The sequence below is a fragment of the Eriocheir sinensis genome, chromosome 13 (genome assembly GCF_024679095.1).
Source record: "Eriocheir sinensis breed Jianghai 21 chromosome 13, ASM2467909v1, whole genome shotgun sequence".
Classification (NCBI taxonomy): Eukaryota; Metazoa; Arthropoda; class Malacostraca; order Decapoda; family Varunidae; genus Eriocheir; species Eriocheir sinensis.
Genome location: NC_066521.1, coordinates 2,607,506 through 2,623,842, shown reverse-complemented (window position 1 = coordinate 2,623,842; position 16,337 = coordinate 2,607,506). Strand labels below are relative to the sequence as shown.

At 41.2% G+C, this 16,337-nt stretch overlaps 1 protein-coding gene across 1 annotated transcript in view; it reads right to left on the bottom strand.

Moving 5' to 3' along the window:
* Positions 1-16,337, bottom strand: part of LOC126997872 (polycystin family receptor for egg jelly-like) — a 345,158-nt gene that overhangs the window by 26,754 nt on the left and 302,067 nt on the right. The window contains exons 32-38 of the mRNA XM_050859085.1: positions 13,860-14,001; positions 12,242-12,338; positions 7,961-8,185; positions 6,140-6,247; positions 4,127-4,236; positions 3,602-3,767; positions 2,674-2,801 (exon numbers count right to left, since the gene is read on the bottom strand). Of these exons, the coding sequence (XP_050715042.1) occupies positions 2,674-2,801; positions 3,602-3,767; positions 4,127-4,236; positions 6,140-6,247; positions 7,961-8,185; positions 12,242-12,338; positions 13,860-14,001 (976 nt within the window). The remainder of the gene's footprint in view (positions 1-2,673; positions 2,802-3,601; positions 3,768-4,126; positions 4,237-6,139; positions 6,248-7,960; positions 8,186-12,241; positions 12,339-13,859; positions 14,002-16,337) is intronic.

The window sequence follows — 16,337 nt, the reverse complement described above, 5'->3', positions numbered from 1 at the left end:
GCCATGGTGCACTCCTGTGATTTATGATTGCCAGCGCGTTTGAAACAATTTGGGGCATCTCTATTGGTCTTGGCAGTACAGTTGGGCTCAAGATGGCTGTATCTCTGACAATGATAGCATATAATTGCATGGTAACTGTCTCCCACTGTGTATATTCCCCATTTAAATTTTAACTTGTCTTGATTCTTGTGAATTAGCTCTCTTACAGTTGGATCACACCTCAGAATGAAGTGCATCGTGCCGCCTGCTGCAGGCTTACTAAAAACCAGCTCAATCTTATCCTCAACACCCTCAATTGTGTGTAAGAACTCATTGCGGTCTAAGATGGTCTCCTGTATTTTTTCCTTGGTCTCCTCTTTATGCACATTGCATATCATTATCTTTGGTTTCATCTTTCCAAAACTCTTGGTACTAATTTGCTCAACAGACTCCAGTTTTTGAGCAGCCTCATCCCTTGTGTTCTCATTATCAAAGTTCATGACAATGTTACCTCCATTTGTAAATCTTGAATCAGTTATTTGAATACCATTCAATGCCTGGGAGACTTCATCCTTCATGTCTGCTGCCTTCTTTTCCTGTGTAGAAGCTTTTACAAATAAGAGATTTTTCTTGACCTTGTCTCTCTTTACCACCTCAGCCCAATTGGATTCAGCATACTCAGCACGTTTAAGTGTGTCAACAACTGATCCCAGCTCCTCCTGCACCTTCTCACCCCATGATTCAACTTTATCCTTAACCATAGATATTTCCTAAGATAATTTTTGTTTGAATTCATCCAATTTTTCCACAATGCTGGTAGCCAGAAATGCTTTATGGAGGCAACGGGTGCATATCCAATTTATTTTACCTATTATCCAGGTTGATCCCAGACAAATTAGCACACTTCACATGGCACCACCTAGTGCACAAACACCTTCCTATCCACTTCTCTCCTGGGAATTTTGCACAAACATAACACAAATCCCCCAGTCCCTTGGCCCTAGCAGCCATGTGGACACTGCGGGGCTAGGCGCAACACATCCGCTCAGCACCACGGTCACTCACACACACACTCTCTCTCTCTCTCTCTCTCTCTCTCTCTCTCTCTCTCTCTCTCTCACACACACACACACACACACATATGGTCTCCCATGTTAAAATGTAGAGAAATAAGTAAATAGTTGTGGGATTGATAAAAACTCGGAAAGCTAGGCCAACAGAGTTAGTTTTTTTTTTTTTTTCTGTGCGAGGCGACATTACCCACTGTAACACTTTTTCATTGATGTTTGTAATATATATTGTACAGCACTGGCCATTTTAACATTGGACACTGATCGCTATATAACACAATACATATAATAGTAGGCTGTTTCGCTAAATTAAATATCGATTGCCTATTGAAAACAAAATAGTAAAGGCAAAGGGGTAGAGAACAACGTACATTTACCTCTCATTCACCACACAGTCGTGTGTAGAGGGGTGGTTATAACAAACTAATGAAGAGACTAAGGAGGATAGAAATCTTCTGCCGTGTGTATACTCTGAGGAGGGCCGCCACCCATTGACAAGAGAGAGCGAGCAAACGAGTGTGTGCTCGTTTATTTTTTTCAGCTCAAGCACACAACGAGGGTCCTTTTGCTCCTGAGGGTCTCTTTTATCCTGCTACAAGGAGGAAGTGCGACATTAAGACATCTGCAATAGCTTGAATAACATGTAGATTTTCCATCATAGATTAGGTAGGGATTTTTGCCGTACTCCTTTTCCTGTGAAATATAATTGATTTTGCCTCGTATGAGTCAGTCATCTTGGAGGACTGAGAAATGGTAGTATTTTTTTTATTATTGTCTATCTTGGATTCTGTACCACAGCCTGAGTGATGCAAATGTCATGATTTATATATATTTTTTTAAAGATCTGGAAACTATAATTATTTTGTTTCACAGGATCTTTGTTGTGAACTGAGATGGGGATGGGAATATAACCAAACGTTGGAATATAATGTTTGACAAATATGGATTCAAATTTTAGTGAGTCTGACGAATTAATACCAGTCAGTGTGACTAATTATTATTAGTATAGGTATGATTAATATTAATGTAAAACCCGGTCTTAAGACAATAAGTCCGACTAATTGAAATCAGGATGAGTATGACCAATTTTGAAGTATTAGTAAAAACAGTAGTCATTCTGACGAACCAGCATTCCTGGCTAGACTAATTATTAACATTTTTTTTCATTAATTTGGTTTGTCGAGCTTGACAGGCCATTACTATTTATTTTTTAGTCTGGGTGACTAATCTTTGTTGACACTGTAGGCACTATTTCTTATTTGTACCTACCGTGGAAAGTATACACTGGACCATATCGATCTTTCCTTAATCCTCTCAAAGTAGTATGAAGATGATTCAATACAAAAATAAAACGTTCGATAAATATACCTTTTTTCAAAGAGTTTCGACATGTTAGTTGAAGCAAAAATGTGGCTGCTATGAGCAGTGTTAAGATACTTGTGCATCGTTTATCAGCGATTTCAACAATTTTGTGTTTTTAAAAACTGCTCCGTCCGCAGCCAACCATGATTGATATATTCTTTTCAATATTCTAAAATAAGCCAACTTATATTAATACTTTATGACGTGATCAGGGCCCACTGTTATATACACTGACATTGTCGACGGAGGATCATAAGGTTACCTTGGCGGCCTGAAGAACACAGAGAACCAAATATGTCTGTCTTTTATGCCCCGCTGCTTGTTGGCTTCGTACAGGTGACTGAAGTTGGTCAGTTCATCCATGCTCGAGGAGGACAAGGTGACGTCGATCTGCAACATGTCAGGACACAGGACAGTCGTGGTGATGTACACTTCCTTCTGTTATTTATTACTTTTAAGAATACCTCCATCTAAATACATCGGAGATGTTTCCTCACATTTTAAGAACAAGATGTCAATGTTATCAAAGATTTCCATTTTACTGTTTCCAGCTACATATTGTTTTCATGGCTCCATGGTTCCAAAAATGTACTCCTGTCAGTGCTTTTTCAATCATGGAAAATCATTATTGTGTATTTGCAATATCGCTATTTCCTTGACAGTTTTTTTTTCTATTCATATATATATATATATATATATATATATATATATATATATATATATATATATATATATATATATATATATATATATATATATATATATATATTATGTGCCCAAACGCTTCCTTCCAGCAAAAAAATCCGTTATTTGAGAGAACCCAAACCGCGCTGTATAAACTTGATATATACTGTTACTTGATATTATTGTCGAAGGCGTTAATTAGGAAATCCTGCTGTACCTTCCCATCGATCCGTTCGTCTTCCATGCACTTCAACAGTCTACACTTGTGTGGTCTTGTCACATCCCCATCGTGTTACTTATCCTCCCTGTACTTCAGTTCTCCCCTCATGTCGTCTTTTCCCATTTTTCACCATATTTCATTTCATCGTCTGCACTTTTTGCCAATATTATACTAACTTCCTCACTTAACCGTCACCCATTTATCTATGTTCCTCCGCATCCCTTGCTTCCCTCACTAATGCTACCCGAGATGCACCTACCACACACATTCTTACAACACCTCTCACCTCTCCATCGTCGTGGTCAAGAGCGAGCCAACGGTTTGCGATAAAGAGAGTTTTGTGCTGTGTCTGCAGGTCCCTCACGCTTACGAAGGCCAGCTGCCACGAGGCGAAAATACCCTCCCCAGAGTTGTCATGCCAAATCCTTAGGTACTGCAGGTCTCCTAGGGGTCTGTTTACATACACACACAAAAATAAAAAGGAGGAAAATATGTACTACTGCGGTGCATCTTTTAGGGGTCTATATAATGACTGCAATTAGAAATCAGCCAGTGGTTAACATTTGGTGCATATTAGTACTGTTTGAGGTTCATCAGGACAACTCGTTCAAGGGGAAATAGGAAAACATTTATGAAACTAAACTTATATATTCCATTTCAGCATTTACTTACCTTTCAGTCCATCTATCTATATTTATCTCTTTATGTATTTCTTTATAGGAAGATAATATGCCGGGCCTTGCTTTAGATTTTTTTCTTCAGCACTTAGTCTGGCTTCCATGTCATATAAACTAAACATCACAACACTCACCTCGGCTCGGCCATTACAAACGAGTCGATTCCATTCCTGCAAAATATTTTTCTCTCTTTGTCCTCTAGAGTCCTCACCTCGGACTCCCCGCACTCTCCGGACAGGATGATCTGGAGGAGGAGGGAGGAAATAGAGGAGGAGGAAGAGGAAGAGGAGGAGGCGGAGGTAGAGGGAGGACGAAGCAAAGGAGGAGGAGATGAAGAAGGGAGTAGGTGGTGAAAGAGGAGGAGGAGGAAAGGAAAAAAGGGGTGAGAGAAGACAATAGACGGGAAAGGACATGGGAGGAGGAAAAGACGATTGATAGAAGGAAAATGGAGCACACTTTCAGAATATATGATAACAACATACATTATGTTCATCTTCTCGCCTGCATGTGGTCAGAAGTTTTCACGCTCTTTGCTTTGAAGCGGTGTGTGTGCTGGTGTGTGATGTGCTCCATACACAGGTACCGACTCATTTTGACACTATTCTGGCGATCATTGGATACTTCTATAGAGCCGAGGAAGTGTGTATGTCACTAAGCAAGTCAGACTTGATGAATTTGCCATCAGTCTTTTGCTTTGTCTTTCTTAAACGTTCAGTGGCGGATATATGAAACCTCAGACACCCGCAATATAGTGTGATGCTCTCTGGATATAAATACATCAGAATGTAAGGGGGTTGCAAGAGGTCGATAGGCCTCGACAAGGCTAACACTAATGAGTGGAGCTTCACAAGGCTTCGATCGATCGATAGAACGAACCGTAAGTGGTTATTATTACTGCTGCTGTGTAGAGTCGTCATTACTCGGTAGTAAAAAAGCCATGTTCCGCCACGAAATTTTAGAAAGTTTTGTGAATACAGAAAAAAAAATCACGCAAAATAGTCGTGCTTTAATCACATGAAACACCCGTTTCGTGACCTTACAAACCTCATGAACCATGCAGTATTTACTGAAGGCCAGGATACTAGCCAATAAAAACATGATCATATACCAATGGTAATAATCACAATTACTGTGATTATTACCTCCAACCTGAAAATGGTATAACTGTTGAAATGACGTAACATCATGCAAGGTGTCGTCACAGGAGGTAGAGTGGGGCCTCGGGGGGATGAAATATTTATTTATTTATATATATATATATATATATATATATATATATATATATATATATATATATATATATATATATATATATATATATATATATATATATATATATATATATATATATATATATATATATATATATATATATATATATATATATATATATATTCACGTTTCTTCCCTTTCGCCGGTAATCTTTTTTGGCGGGACCTGATGGTCGGCCCCAGCCTGTTATGACATAGGCAAGTGATAATAGTGGCGCCATCTTACTTGGCTCATGCTACTTTCCGGAGTTCATCATTGCCCTCTTTTAGAGAGGGAATCTAGAGTCCAGTTTTATAGGTGGACTTCAGAACAGCGTGTGGATAGTCTCAGGCTACTCGGCGGTGACTAAAAAATCCCAGTTTGTTGCTGCGGGCGGGACGCAAACCCGGCTCCTCCTGGACGCCGCGCACGCACGCTAACCACTCAGCCACCGACTTCCACGACTTTTGCTCGATTCGTCTCCCAACAGCCTCCTCGAAATCATTATCCCTAATCCAAGAGTTAACTATTATATTCATTTGTTCATCTCTTTCACTATTAAACTGGAACAGTCTTCCTTCGTCTGTATTTCCTCCTGACTACGCCTTGAACCCTTTCAAGAATGTCGACACTTCTCCAAATGACTTTGACCTCTAATTTGGAATATTGAACTAAACACTTTTTTTTTTCTGAGCCACTGGGCTGCCTCCTTTTCTGAAAAAAAAATTGTACCGTCAAAGATTGAGTTACTCAGCGCACCCAACCACGACAAGGCACGCCCTTGTCCCGCGGGACCAAGGTCATATAGAAACAGCTGACTTACGTGGGTCTCCGTGCGCATAATATATTGTTCTGGAAGGGTGCCAAAAACATCATTTAGCATATACATGCATTACCTGTACTTTTGATTCACAGGAGGCCTCATTGTCGCTGCCGGTGTAGACAACTATCTCGTAGAGGTATCGGTCCTTCACATTGTTGTCTGGCAGCGGCGCAACTCCTCGCTGGGTGCAGCAAACAGAGATACAAACCATCAATATATCTTTTTAAAACAACCTATTAACTCAAAAAGGAAAACAATCAATTAATATAACACGTCATTCAGCCCATCAATGCAGCACGTGAAACAACCCATTGTTAAAACAATTGGAACATTACATTTACGTACAACAACAGCAAGGGAAGTATTCCATTCACCCAACAGGCCAACGAACTCACGGATACATTTAAAAACTGTTCATTATTACAAGAGTCTCACGAAACTCTTGTCACGGAAGGTGATTTTATATCGGATAAAGCAATATTTAGTTAATTGTTTTAATATAGGAGCATACCACTTATTGTTAAATTATTTCTATCTAGCAAAATCTTCACGCTTCTTCTTGAAATCTTCTTGAAATTGAATTAGGCGTCATTTTCCGCGAAAATCAGCAGCCCTATAGAGAAGACATTTTTAACTTGTCAGTATGCGGATCAGTATACGGAGTGTGGTAAACATAAGCTTCGTTACCTGCGCATCAGGACATGGAAATACAGACAATGTCAGATAACATACAAAAAAAATTGCAACGTGGAGATTTTCCAAACTCTTACTAAATGAGTATGAGGAAAGCCTACAGATTTGAATCGAGGAAGTCTACAGAGTTTGCAATTAAGACTGATTATGAAAATTGAAATAAATGCCTTATTAGATAATCACTTGGAAGGACAACAAAATGTGATATCAATCAAAATAGTAGACGAATATTCTTAAGACAAAAATCAAGTGCAAACCCAGACAACTAAATAACAAATCAGAAAGCCATTCTTTGTGAAGAAAAAGGTCTACATTCAATTAATTTTGCCAGTCTTGACATTAATTTCTGAAACTTAGCGTCTTTTAAAATAAAGAAAGCTTTTAATTAAGAAACGCATGAAGTGGAATGAAGAGAAAAAAATCAGGTATGACACAGATATACAGGCACCGAGCATCATGGATTAGAGAGGAAATTATGTAGATAATAACCATTAAATATAATGTGTTTAGGAAGGTCATGTCATGCGTAGAAATGATAACAGATGAACACCGAAAGTAACAAAGTGGCAACTCAGCAATTGTAGAAGTGTGAGCAGAAACAGAGGAGAAATTAGAGCAGTGTCAACTCGATCAAGATGGAGTACACTAAACAGTAGACAGAGTTGGAGAACATTGGGAACGGCCTTTGTCGTACAATGGACTAATATTGGCTGAGGACGATCATGATAATTTACGTGCTATTCTTAAGAGGGAAAAATTATAATTGAAATGTAATGATTTTGGTCATTATTGTGTATATTTTTTCGTCTTTAATGATGCCACTTCAGAATGTGTTGACTGTTACACACGACTGAATGTGTTTCCCATAAGGTATAATTATTTTCTTCAGTTTTGGTAAACTTGATGGCGCTGCAGCAGTTTCATAGTGTTCGCCTTCATATCAGTACAGGTCCCTCTTGTTTTACCTTGGGTGGTTTATTTAACGATATGCCGCTCTAATGATCGTCGTTCTTTAAATACTTTTGATTTTGGTATAATCCGCCTCGCTAGCTTTTGGGATAGGTTCAGTGAATAACCATCCTCTTAAACCATACAAGAAAGGAAGACGAAGGAAGACGAACACACACACACACACACACACACACACACACACACACACACACACACACACACACACACACACACACACACACACACGTACCTTCTTAATATCAGTTTTGTCTTTTATTTTCGCCCACACAAGAAGACACAGGAAAAGGCAGACGGTGATGGCCAGGGTCACATAGATGGCTGTGTTGTCCAGGAAGCCAGCGTGAGCAAATATAAAATCAAATCTGATGGAGTTCGGAGTCGGAAAGAAGCGGGAGCCAAAGGATGTAAGATGCGATGATCTGCACTGAGTATTTCGGTACGTGGCACTGACGACCTGAAGGAAAGACAATTAATGACAGTATGAGTCTTTGGGAGGATGTACCGCCATTATTTTGTTATCTATCAGAAATTTAGTTACCCAGCAAATAAAAAGAATCCTACTTCAAGATGATTCCAATAAGAAGTTATGAGCATACTTGATATTATTATTATTTTATCTTAGCTTGTTCCAGTTGTGGAGCCAAATATTTTCACCGGAATTTTTTTGTTTACAACAAAGGAAGCAAGGAATCATCACACAAAATCCTTCAACCGGCAAAACGGTTCTCCTCAGGTCCATGGACTCTCGATACCAAGATCTTAGAATTCTTAACTTTCCCGGATCTTGCAAAATTCAAAAGAACTGTTGGTGTTGCTTGTACCAGAATCATTACCATCATATAACCCGTATCGAGCTCCCTCATTGCTAGTTGAAGCATTGAAGGCAATGAACTTTTCCCGAGGTGGGCATTGGTATATTATGAGTTTGACTTTGGTGTAGAACATTTCCTCCTTACTTTCACACATCTAAGTATAATTATACACTTCATTAAGAGATATGACCAAATTTTGCTTCATCCTAAGTAGTACAATGCACTCATAATCCAGATTAACTTATAGAACAAATGGCTGTAGTTTACCTGGAAAAAAGTTGGGTACCATTTGTTGCAATAATAATGATAATAATAATGATTGGTGTTGCTCCCACTACTGACCCCATTACTGTCACGTCTCCTCGTCTCAGAGACCATCCTACGTCTTCTGAGCTCATTCAATTGGTGGGGTAGTCGATGCTCATATGAGAGTTTCATGATGTGCCTCGAGCTCGCACTTAAAACTCACCATAGACTTTCCTTGTGCCTGATTTCACAGGCAAGCGTCACATCTCCACCATTCCTAATTAACCAATTGGGAACATACACCCGGGGGTGAGTTGTTTTAGTCCCTCCCCGCACCTATACCGCCGACGCAAGCTTCCACGCAGCCGCCCTATCCATTTCAAGTCCTTCCTATCAGGATCGATCGAATTGCCCATCCCTAAGTTACGTGGGCGTCCCCTTGAACTCCTTCACTCAGGGTTATCTCGTACAAAAATATAGCCTGTGAGCAGGATCGACGTACGGGAGCCGTGCCACATGCTAATATTGCCCAAGGTGACGTTCACTCAGACAAAGCTGGTAACAGTCCTTGATTCAATTTCATTGCGTAGTCGCTGCTTCGACACGAAGTCATTCCAACGACACCCCATAGTCCTGCGGAGGCACATGGTACCAAAGGCATCGACAAACTTCTCGAAATCACTTAACTGTCCAACTGTCCATGTCTCAGAAGCATAGAGTAATACAGTGAGCACAAATGAATAAAAAATAGTCGATTTCTGTACGCTTGTATAGATATCGACATCCCATTTTGTTTAGTAAGTCCTGGAAAGACCCACCATTTTATGTACTAGGCTGGGTATGGGAAACTTAGGTGACCTCAATGTCCTAACTGCATTCTTGAACATTGAACAGACAGAACTGTGTTATCCAGCAAGCCGCCGAACAGCTAGACCTTGGTTTCGGCCCAGCAGACCTTCAGTTCCAGGGGCTTCGCCTACTCATGTAGCACTTCGAGAGCCAACACCGGAATATCCAGTGATTCCGCGAGAAGTGCAACATCATCAACAAAAACAAGATCAGTGACCTTGGTGTCACCAACAGATGCTCCGCAATGACTGATCAACAACTTTGCCTAATACCTTGTCCAGGCAAGTATTGAACAGTATTGGAGTAAGGACGCACCCCTGTCTCCTAAATTAATAGGGAAGAGGTCGGAAACGTCTCCTACATTGCACATCACTCCCAGTCCCAGAGTAAAGGCCAGTCATCAGGTCAATAATCTTTAGAGGGATCCCAAGGATTCGCGGAGTGCGTCAAGATCCACTGAGTCAAAACCTTTCTTGAGATCGACATGGCCTGCGAGCGTCCCCTGTTGAAGCTAACCTCGGCGTTCCACAAGGATATGAAGTGCTACGATCCGGTTAACTGTTGAATTGATGGGCGTGAACCCGGATTGCTCAGATCTCTGAAACTTTAGCGGATGAGATTGAATTCGCATCAGCAGCAGATGAGCGAGCACCTGATCACCTGACCCGGTACACTGAGCAGTTTAGTCCCACAGTAATTGTTACAGTCCTGTCGGTCCCCTTTTCCTTTGCAGATAGGAACAACCAACCCCCTTTTCCAGTCAAGGGGAATGGCACCAGACTGCCACACGGTAGACATCACTGTATGCAAACCTAGGATCATGTCTTCACCTCCGGAATTCAGCATCTCTAGGATGATATTACAGACCTTGGTTGCCTTTCCACTCTTCAACTTCCTCGCAGCCTCTTTCTCCTCATCAAGAGAGGGTGGAATTTCATCTATGGGTGGTTTATCAGCCGTCATCTACTACCCAGCCAGGGGGAGCTATCCTCTTGGGGGTTCTGCCGTGTACAATTGCCCAAAGTACTCGGGCCAACGAGCTAGGTACCCATTCGCATCTGATATAATCTCGTCTGAGATGTGAATTTGGAGCGGAGCTTCTTCAGAACTCGAAAGGCAGGTCTAAGGTTGCTTGCGATTACAGAACCAACGACATCCTCAGCGATACCTCTAATGTACCTCACCTTATCCCTTCTCAGTATTTGGTTCTTGTCCTTCTTGACATGAGTCCTGCGTCGCTCTCAGCCAGCCTGGTAGCACGACTCTCCTTTATGTTTTCCATTGTCCCTCTCGAGGCAACGCCACTCTTAGACCGTCGATGCTCTCTAGTGCACTCCTCGGCAGCTCTGAGAGTTTCACATTTAAAGGTATCCCACAACTTAACAGGGTCTTCCATAGTATCAATCACTTCAAGCCGATTTAAGAATACTTCATACTCATGAACACACACCTGGTCTCTGTTTCTCAAGATGGAACCCCGGCACGTTGCATCTTGATAATTTCTTTGACCTGCTGCATATCCTCACTTTTGTCACAAAAATCTGTGGTCGGTCGCAAAGAACTCAGCACTCCGGAAGATCCAATAATTCTGATTCGTTTGGCAGTGCTTCAACGAGTACTGACAAGGATGTGATCGATCCCCTTTGCCAAATTTCCAGCATTGCCATACCAATTTCAGCGGCGACGCTCACGTACCTGGAGCCAGGAACCTTCAATCCTCAGCCGTCTGGACTTTGCAAAGATCAGAAAGAGTGAACTGTTTTTATTTTTGGTGCCAGAGCCGTGGGGACCAACGCATAACTCGTAGCAAGCTGTCTCTGTGCCAGTAGATGCACTGAAGACACCCAAGACAGTGAGTGTGTCGCATGTGGGACACTGATCATCTATAGAGATGAGTTTGGCGACTATATTTGACCAGTGCCCTCGCTCGCTCCCGAAATAAAAAAGAGGCTAAGGGCTGTATCCCCTTCTGAATGAAAGGTTACCAAAAGCTTTGCCTTGAGCTCATTATAGGCGGTAGAGTCATCCGATGCGAAAGCACTAGAGATGCCGCTGAATACAGCCTCGACATTGGCCTCTGCTTTTTACTCTGTACCGGGGGTAATTAAGGTTTCACAGTCAGGGGTTGCAGCCTTCTCCCCAACCAAACTGAAGGATCGGACTGACTGCTAGGCATGGGCTTGCAAATTTTTCATTATAAGAAGCTTTCCATTGGAATAGTTTTTAAATGTACTGACACTGTTCTAATCTTACCTTTACCTTCAGCAACAATTGAAAGGCTTATTTCTTAGAAGGGTCACAAGGATGAATATTTTCTAGGATCAAGACTATAACAGGTGACATCTGGGTTTTTGTTCGTTTGGCAGTGCATAATGATTTTTTTGGTCTCACTGCATGACAATGCTGATGCAACAAGGGATGATCGATCACCAGGGAGGGAACAAGACGTTCCACAGCATGCTGTTCCTTGACATTTGCATCGTCATAGCTTTAGATTAATCTAAAGACCAAGAGGGAGGTGCATTGTAGGATACATTTAAGTTACAGATGTACGGGATTACGACTTCAAAATCAAGTCAAAGATGAAAAATGGTAAAACTTACTTCCAAACCATTATTGGTCCAGCTACGTGCTGTATCGTTGAAGAAATAACAGCCGGAGGTAAAGATTCTTAAAGAGTAGGTCCCGTCCACATCCCAACTGAAAAATAGGGAACCATGCAAAGAAGTACATGCTTTAAAAGTGCTCAAGTTTTAGGAAAAAAGGAAATACAAAGCAGTTCTAGAAAGCAGTTGAAAAGAAGAAAGAGTGGAGATGCCGGTTAACTCTTGTATACTGGATTCGGACAGCATAGGGGTGATCTAAAATAGAAAGTTGTTTGTAGCGAGGCTGCAGAAGGGGAGGAGTGCAGTTAAAATGCTCAAAAGATCAGTTAGCTTTAACATTGCAGTAAAAGATAGGAAGGAAACCAACACTGTTAAGGAATTGAGGTGAAGGACACTCAGTAAGAAGGAGAGAGCTGACGAGGTAAAATACCTTTCATTTTACTTTCTCCGAGAGAACTGTGCAAAAGGACCCCCCTCACACATAGAATACATATTCTATAGTCTATACGGAGCAGAGATAGCAGATGAGCTTGTATATAGGTAAAATCATGCAGAAAAGAAGTTCTACACAATCCCTAATCTCAAGGAAGCCAATAGCAAAAGATGAAGTGCTAAGGTTTCAGTTGATTTTTGAGGCAAGGATATATCGAGCCGAGAATGGTTAATAGAGAAAAGGGACACAGCTGTGAATATTAAATAATAAGTTGTCAGATGGGTAAGTTATTTTCGAGGCATTGAAGGGCATTAAGTTCCTTTTCTGCCCTATTAAGAAATTGAAGCAAGGTCATAAATTATGTCAAGCAGTCAGTCTGTAGCATGTCATCATGAGGTTTAAAGTTTTTGTGTAGCAGATCAGTTCTTCAGGTTAGTGCTTTGGACCACTGTTACCGGTGCCATGTCATACAGTACAGCCTGTTGCAAGCCAGACTGTCGCCGACTAAACCGGTTCCCCCACTGGATTTTCCAGTTAGGAGGGTGATTAGACATTCAGCAGGACGAAGTACAAGAGCTGCCAAAGGGCGGATGATCATGCTGCCATTAGTTCTTCAGTGTGGATTCAGAGTTACAGTCACAGAGGTACACCCGCTCTTCCCGAGTCCCCACTCTCCTTTCCTGATGGGCAACAAACCAGGTACTTCATTCTGTTTCTTGATCTTTTTGCTTCACCGCAATTTTCTCATCGTCTTTTTCCTTCTCTCTCATTGCTTCCGCTTTCATTTTCTTTATCTCGGAGTCTCCAGGTGCTGCGGTGCTGCTGAACAGACAGCGTATAGTGTCTGCACTCCTCACCGTCTACCTCTTTCGTCTCTTGTAATAATTATGAGAGATATGGAGTGATAACTGTAAAGCCATTGGCATCAGAGTGGATATAATAGTTGGTTCCGGATTGACTGATTGATTATTGGGGTGTTTGGTCTTGGCGCCGCAACTGCAAGGTCATGGGGCGCCGAATAAAAGATTAAATTAACTATATTGTAAAACTATAACAAACAGTAATGAATTAAAACAAGGTAAAAGAAGGACTCAATAATAGTTTGTTCCGGAAATCCCATTAATAAACACTATAAGGAGGGTGGCAGATAGAACAGTGTTATGTCAGTAAATAATTATTTACCTCAGCATGTCGGAAGTGAGGTTGGTGGTCCCGGCATTGAGCGCCGCTGCATCTGTGCCTTCCTTCAAAACTGCCATGGCCAAGAAGAAGCGCCCAGTCCTGTTTCTGATGGTGCTTCCTCCCAGGAACAAGTCATGTACTCCTGTTGGGCGGTGCTTTTGTAGACAGACATACGTGAACAAAATATTGCATCACTTATCATATTGGAAGTCTTTATAACTGTGCACATAATAAAAGGCATAGCTAATACTGGCTTGCATATCTTCCAAGTGATTGTTTAGTTAATCAAACCATGCTATGCACAGTAGATGCTGTGTGTCTGACTGACGGCAAAATTACTGAAGTTTGCTACTTATGAGACTGTCTGGATCCCAAAGTGTTCTACTGCAATTTTATCCCCTTCAAAGATATCTGTGAAAAGGCGACATAACATTGATCACCTCAGCAAACCTTGGCAACTTTCAACCAGTTTCGTTTGATATATTAATATCTAAATATATATATATCTATATATATATATATATATATATATATATATATATATATATATATATATATATATATATATTTTTTTTTTTTAATCATGCCAGTGCTTGATATCAATGATATTCTGACAATCCCAATATGGCCGCCGGCCGACCCGAGTGACCTCACTTTTTCTGCTCTTCTGCCTCCCCTCCCATCCTACCTACATGCCAGACGTTTTGATGCAAGATGGCTCCACTATAAACACTTGATTGCGCCAATCTCAAGAAGGAGTTTCGTTCAGTAACAAGTCTGTGGTCGGTCACCAAAGACTTAGCACTCTGGATAATCTTACAGTAATGAAGGATCATCCAACGAGTCCTAAGAAGGATGTGGTCGATCTCCTTTGTCACACCGCCAGCAGTGTTGTATGAGGTCAGGTGGCGAGACTCGCGTCTAATGAACCGTTAGTCGGTAATCCTCAGGCTTCTGATCTTTGCTAAGTTCGGAAGGAAAGAACTGCTTACATTTATGGGGCCAGAACCATGAGGACCAGCGCGTAACTCGTAGCTAGCTCTATCTGTGCCAGTAACTGCTTTGAAGTCGTCCAAGACAAGGAGTGACGTTTTGTTTTTGTTTTTTTGGGTGGAGGGTGGGGGGGGCAGTGGTCGACTATAGTCAAGCTTGGCATAGAAACCCTTTTCCTCTAATTTACTAAGTTGTAAAGCATAAGGTGTGCTTCAAACTTCAAACTCTCCAGCATCACACGCTCATCATCCGGAGTAACCCCAGTAGCAGAAGACTGCAGTCGGCTAGAAATTGCTATTGCTTTCTCAAGACGAACACCTTCGCTCTGGCCTGAACAGTAGTAGTTAAAACTCACATTACTGATCTCTCCATTGTCAGATCTACGCATCTCGGATAGGCTTATAACGTTCCTGGCACCTACACAGAGGAACCGCGAGTTTGTGTCGCGTTTGCGCCACCCTGGCGGTCCCCAGGAAAGAGGTGGGTGTTTTCGGGGCAGGGATGCTCTCCTACCCGACCAGACCTGTCAAAAGTACTTATATACCGGATACCTTATAATTATACCTTATGCACTACATATATTTATTTCCCTTTGTATTTATCTCTCTCTCTCTCTCTCTCTCTCTCTCTCTCTCTCTCTCTCTCTCTCTCTCTCTCTCTCTCTCTCTATATATCTATCTATATCTATATCTATATATATATATATATATATATATATATATCTATATATATATATATATATATATATATATATATATATATATATATATTTTTTTTTTTTTTTTTCAGATGCTGTGCGAAACATAAACCGATATTTTCTTCTTTTAATTATTTTTATTAGACGAAAATAAAATAAAAAGTCAGCATTTAGCGAAACAACAACTTCTACTGTTGCTGCTCAGATCATCGATCAATCTTACCTTCAGCGATTTCGTTCAAGTGGAGCACTGGAGGGCAGCATAGGCTGAGCAAAAGTCATACATCTCGACAGCCATTAAAAATAAAATTTGGCTGCGGCTCAAACGGGCTGGGGTCGTCCAAGAGACCCCTCAAGAGAACCTACCGGCCCTAAAAGCAGCACCTAAAAACAGTGAGGGGGTAGTGGGGCTTGTAAATTGTGGCAAGTGGTGTGTCCTCTACCATTAGTCTTGCTGTGTGTTACCAGCGATATATTAGTCCTTGTAGTTCAGCTGCAAAGTTGAATGGTTGGATTAGACCTCAACAGAGTTCAGGATTCTATGGCTGTGGTGTTTATCCGAACCGTTTTTTTGTTTGTTTGTTTGTTTGTTTTACAGCACAGCAAACCACTCAAGGGCAACACAAAGAAAGTGTAGAAAAAAAGCCCGGTAATCGTTGCTCCGAGAAGCAAAAAGTAAAGAGTGGTCAAAAGAGAGGTGGTGCCGCGGACGGGGGGAGGCATGCAGTTAGCAAGTTCAGAAGAGCAGTCAGCATGGAAATATCGATAGAAGATAGAAAGAGAGTCAA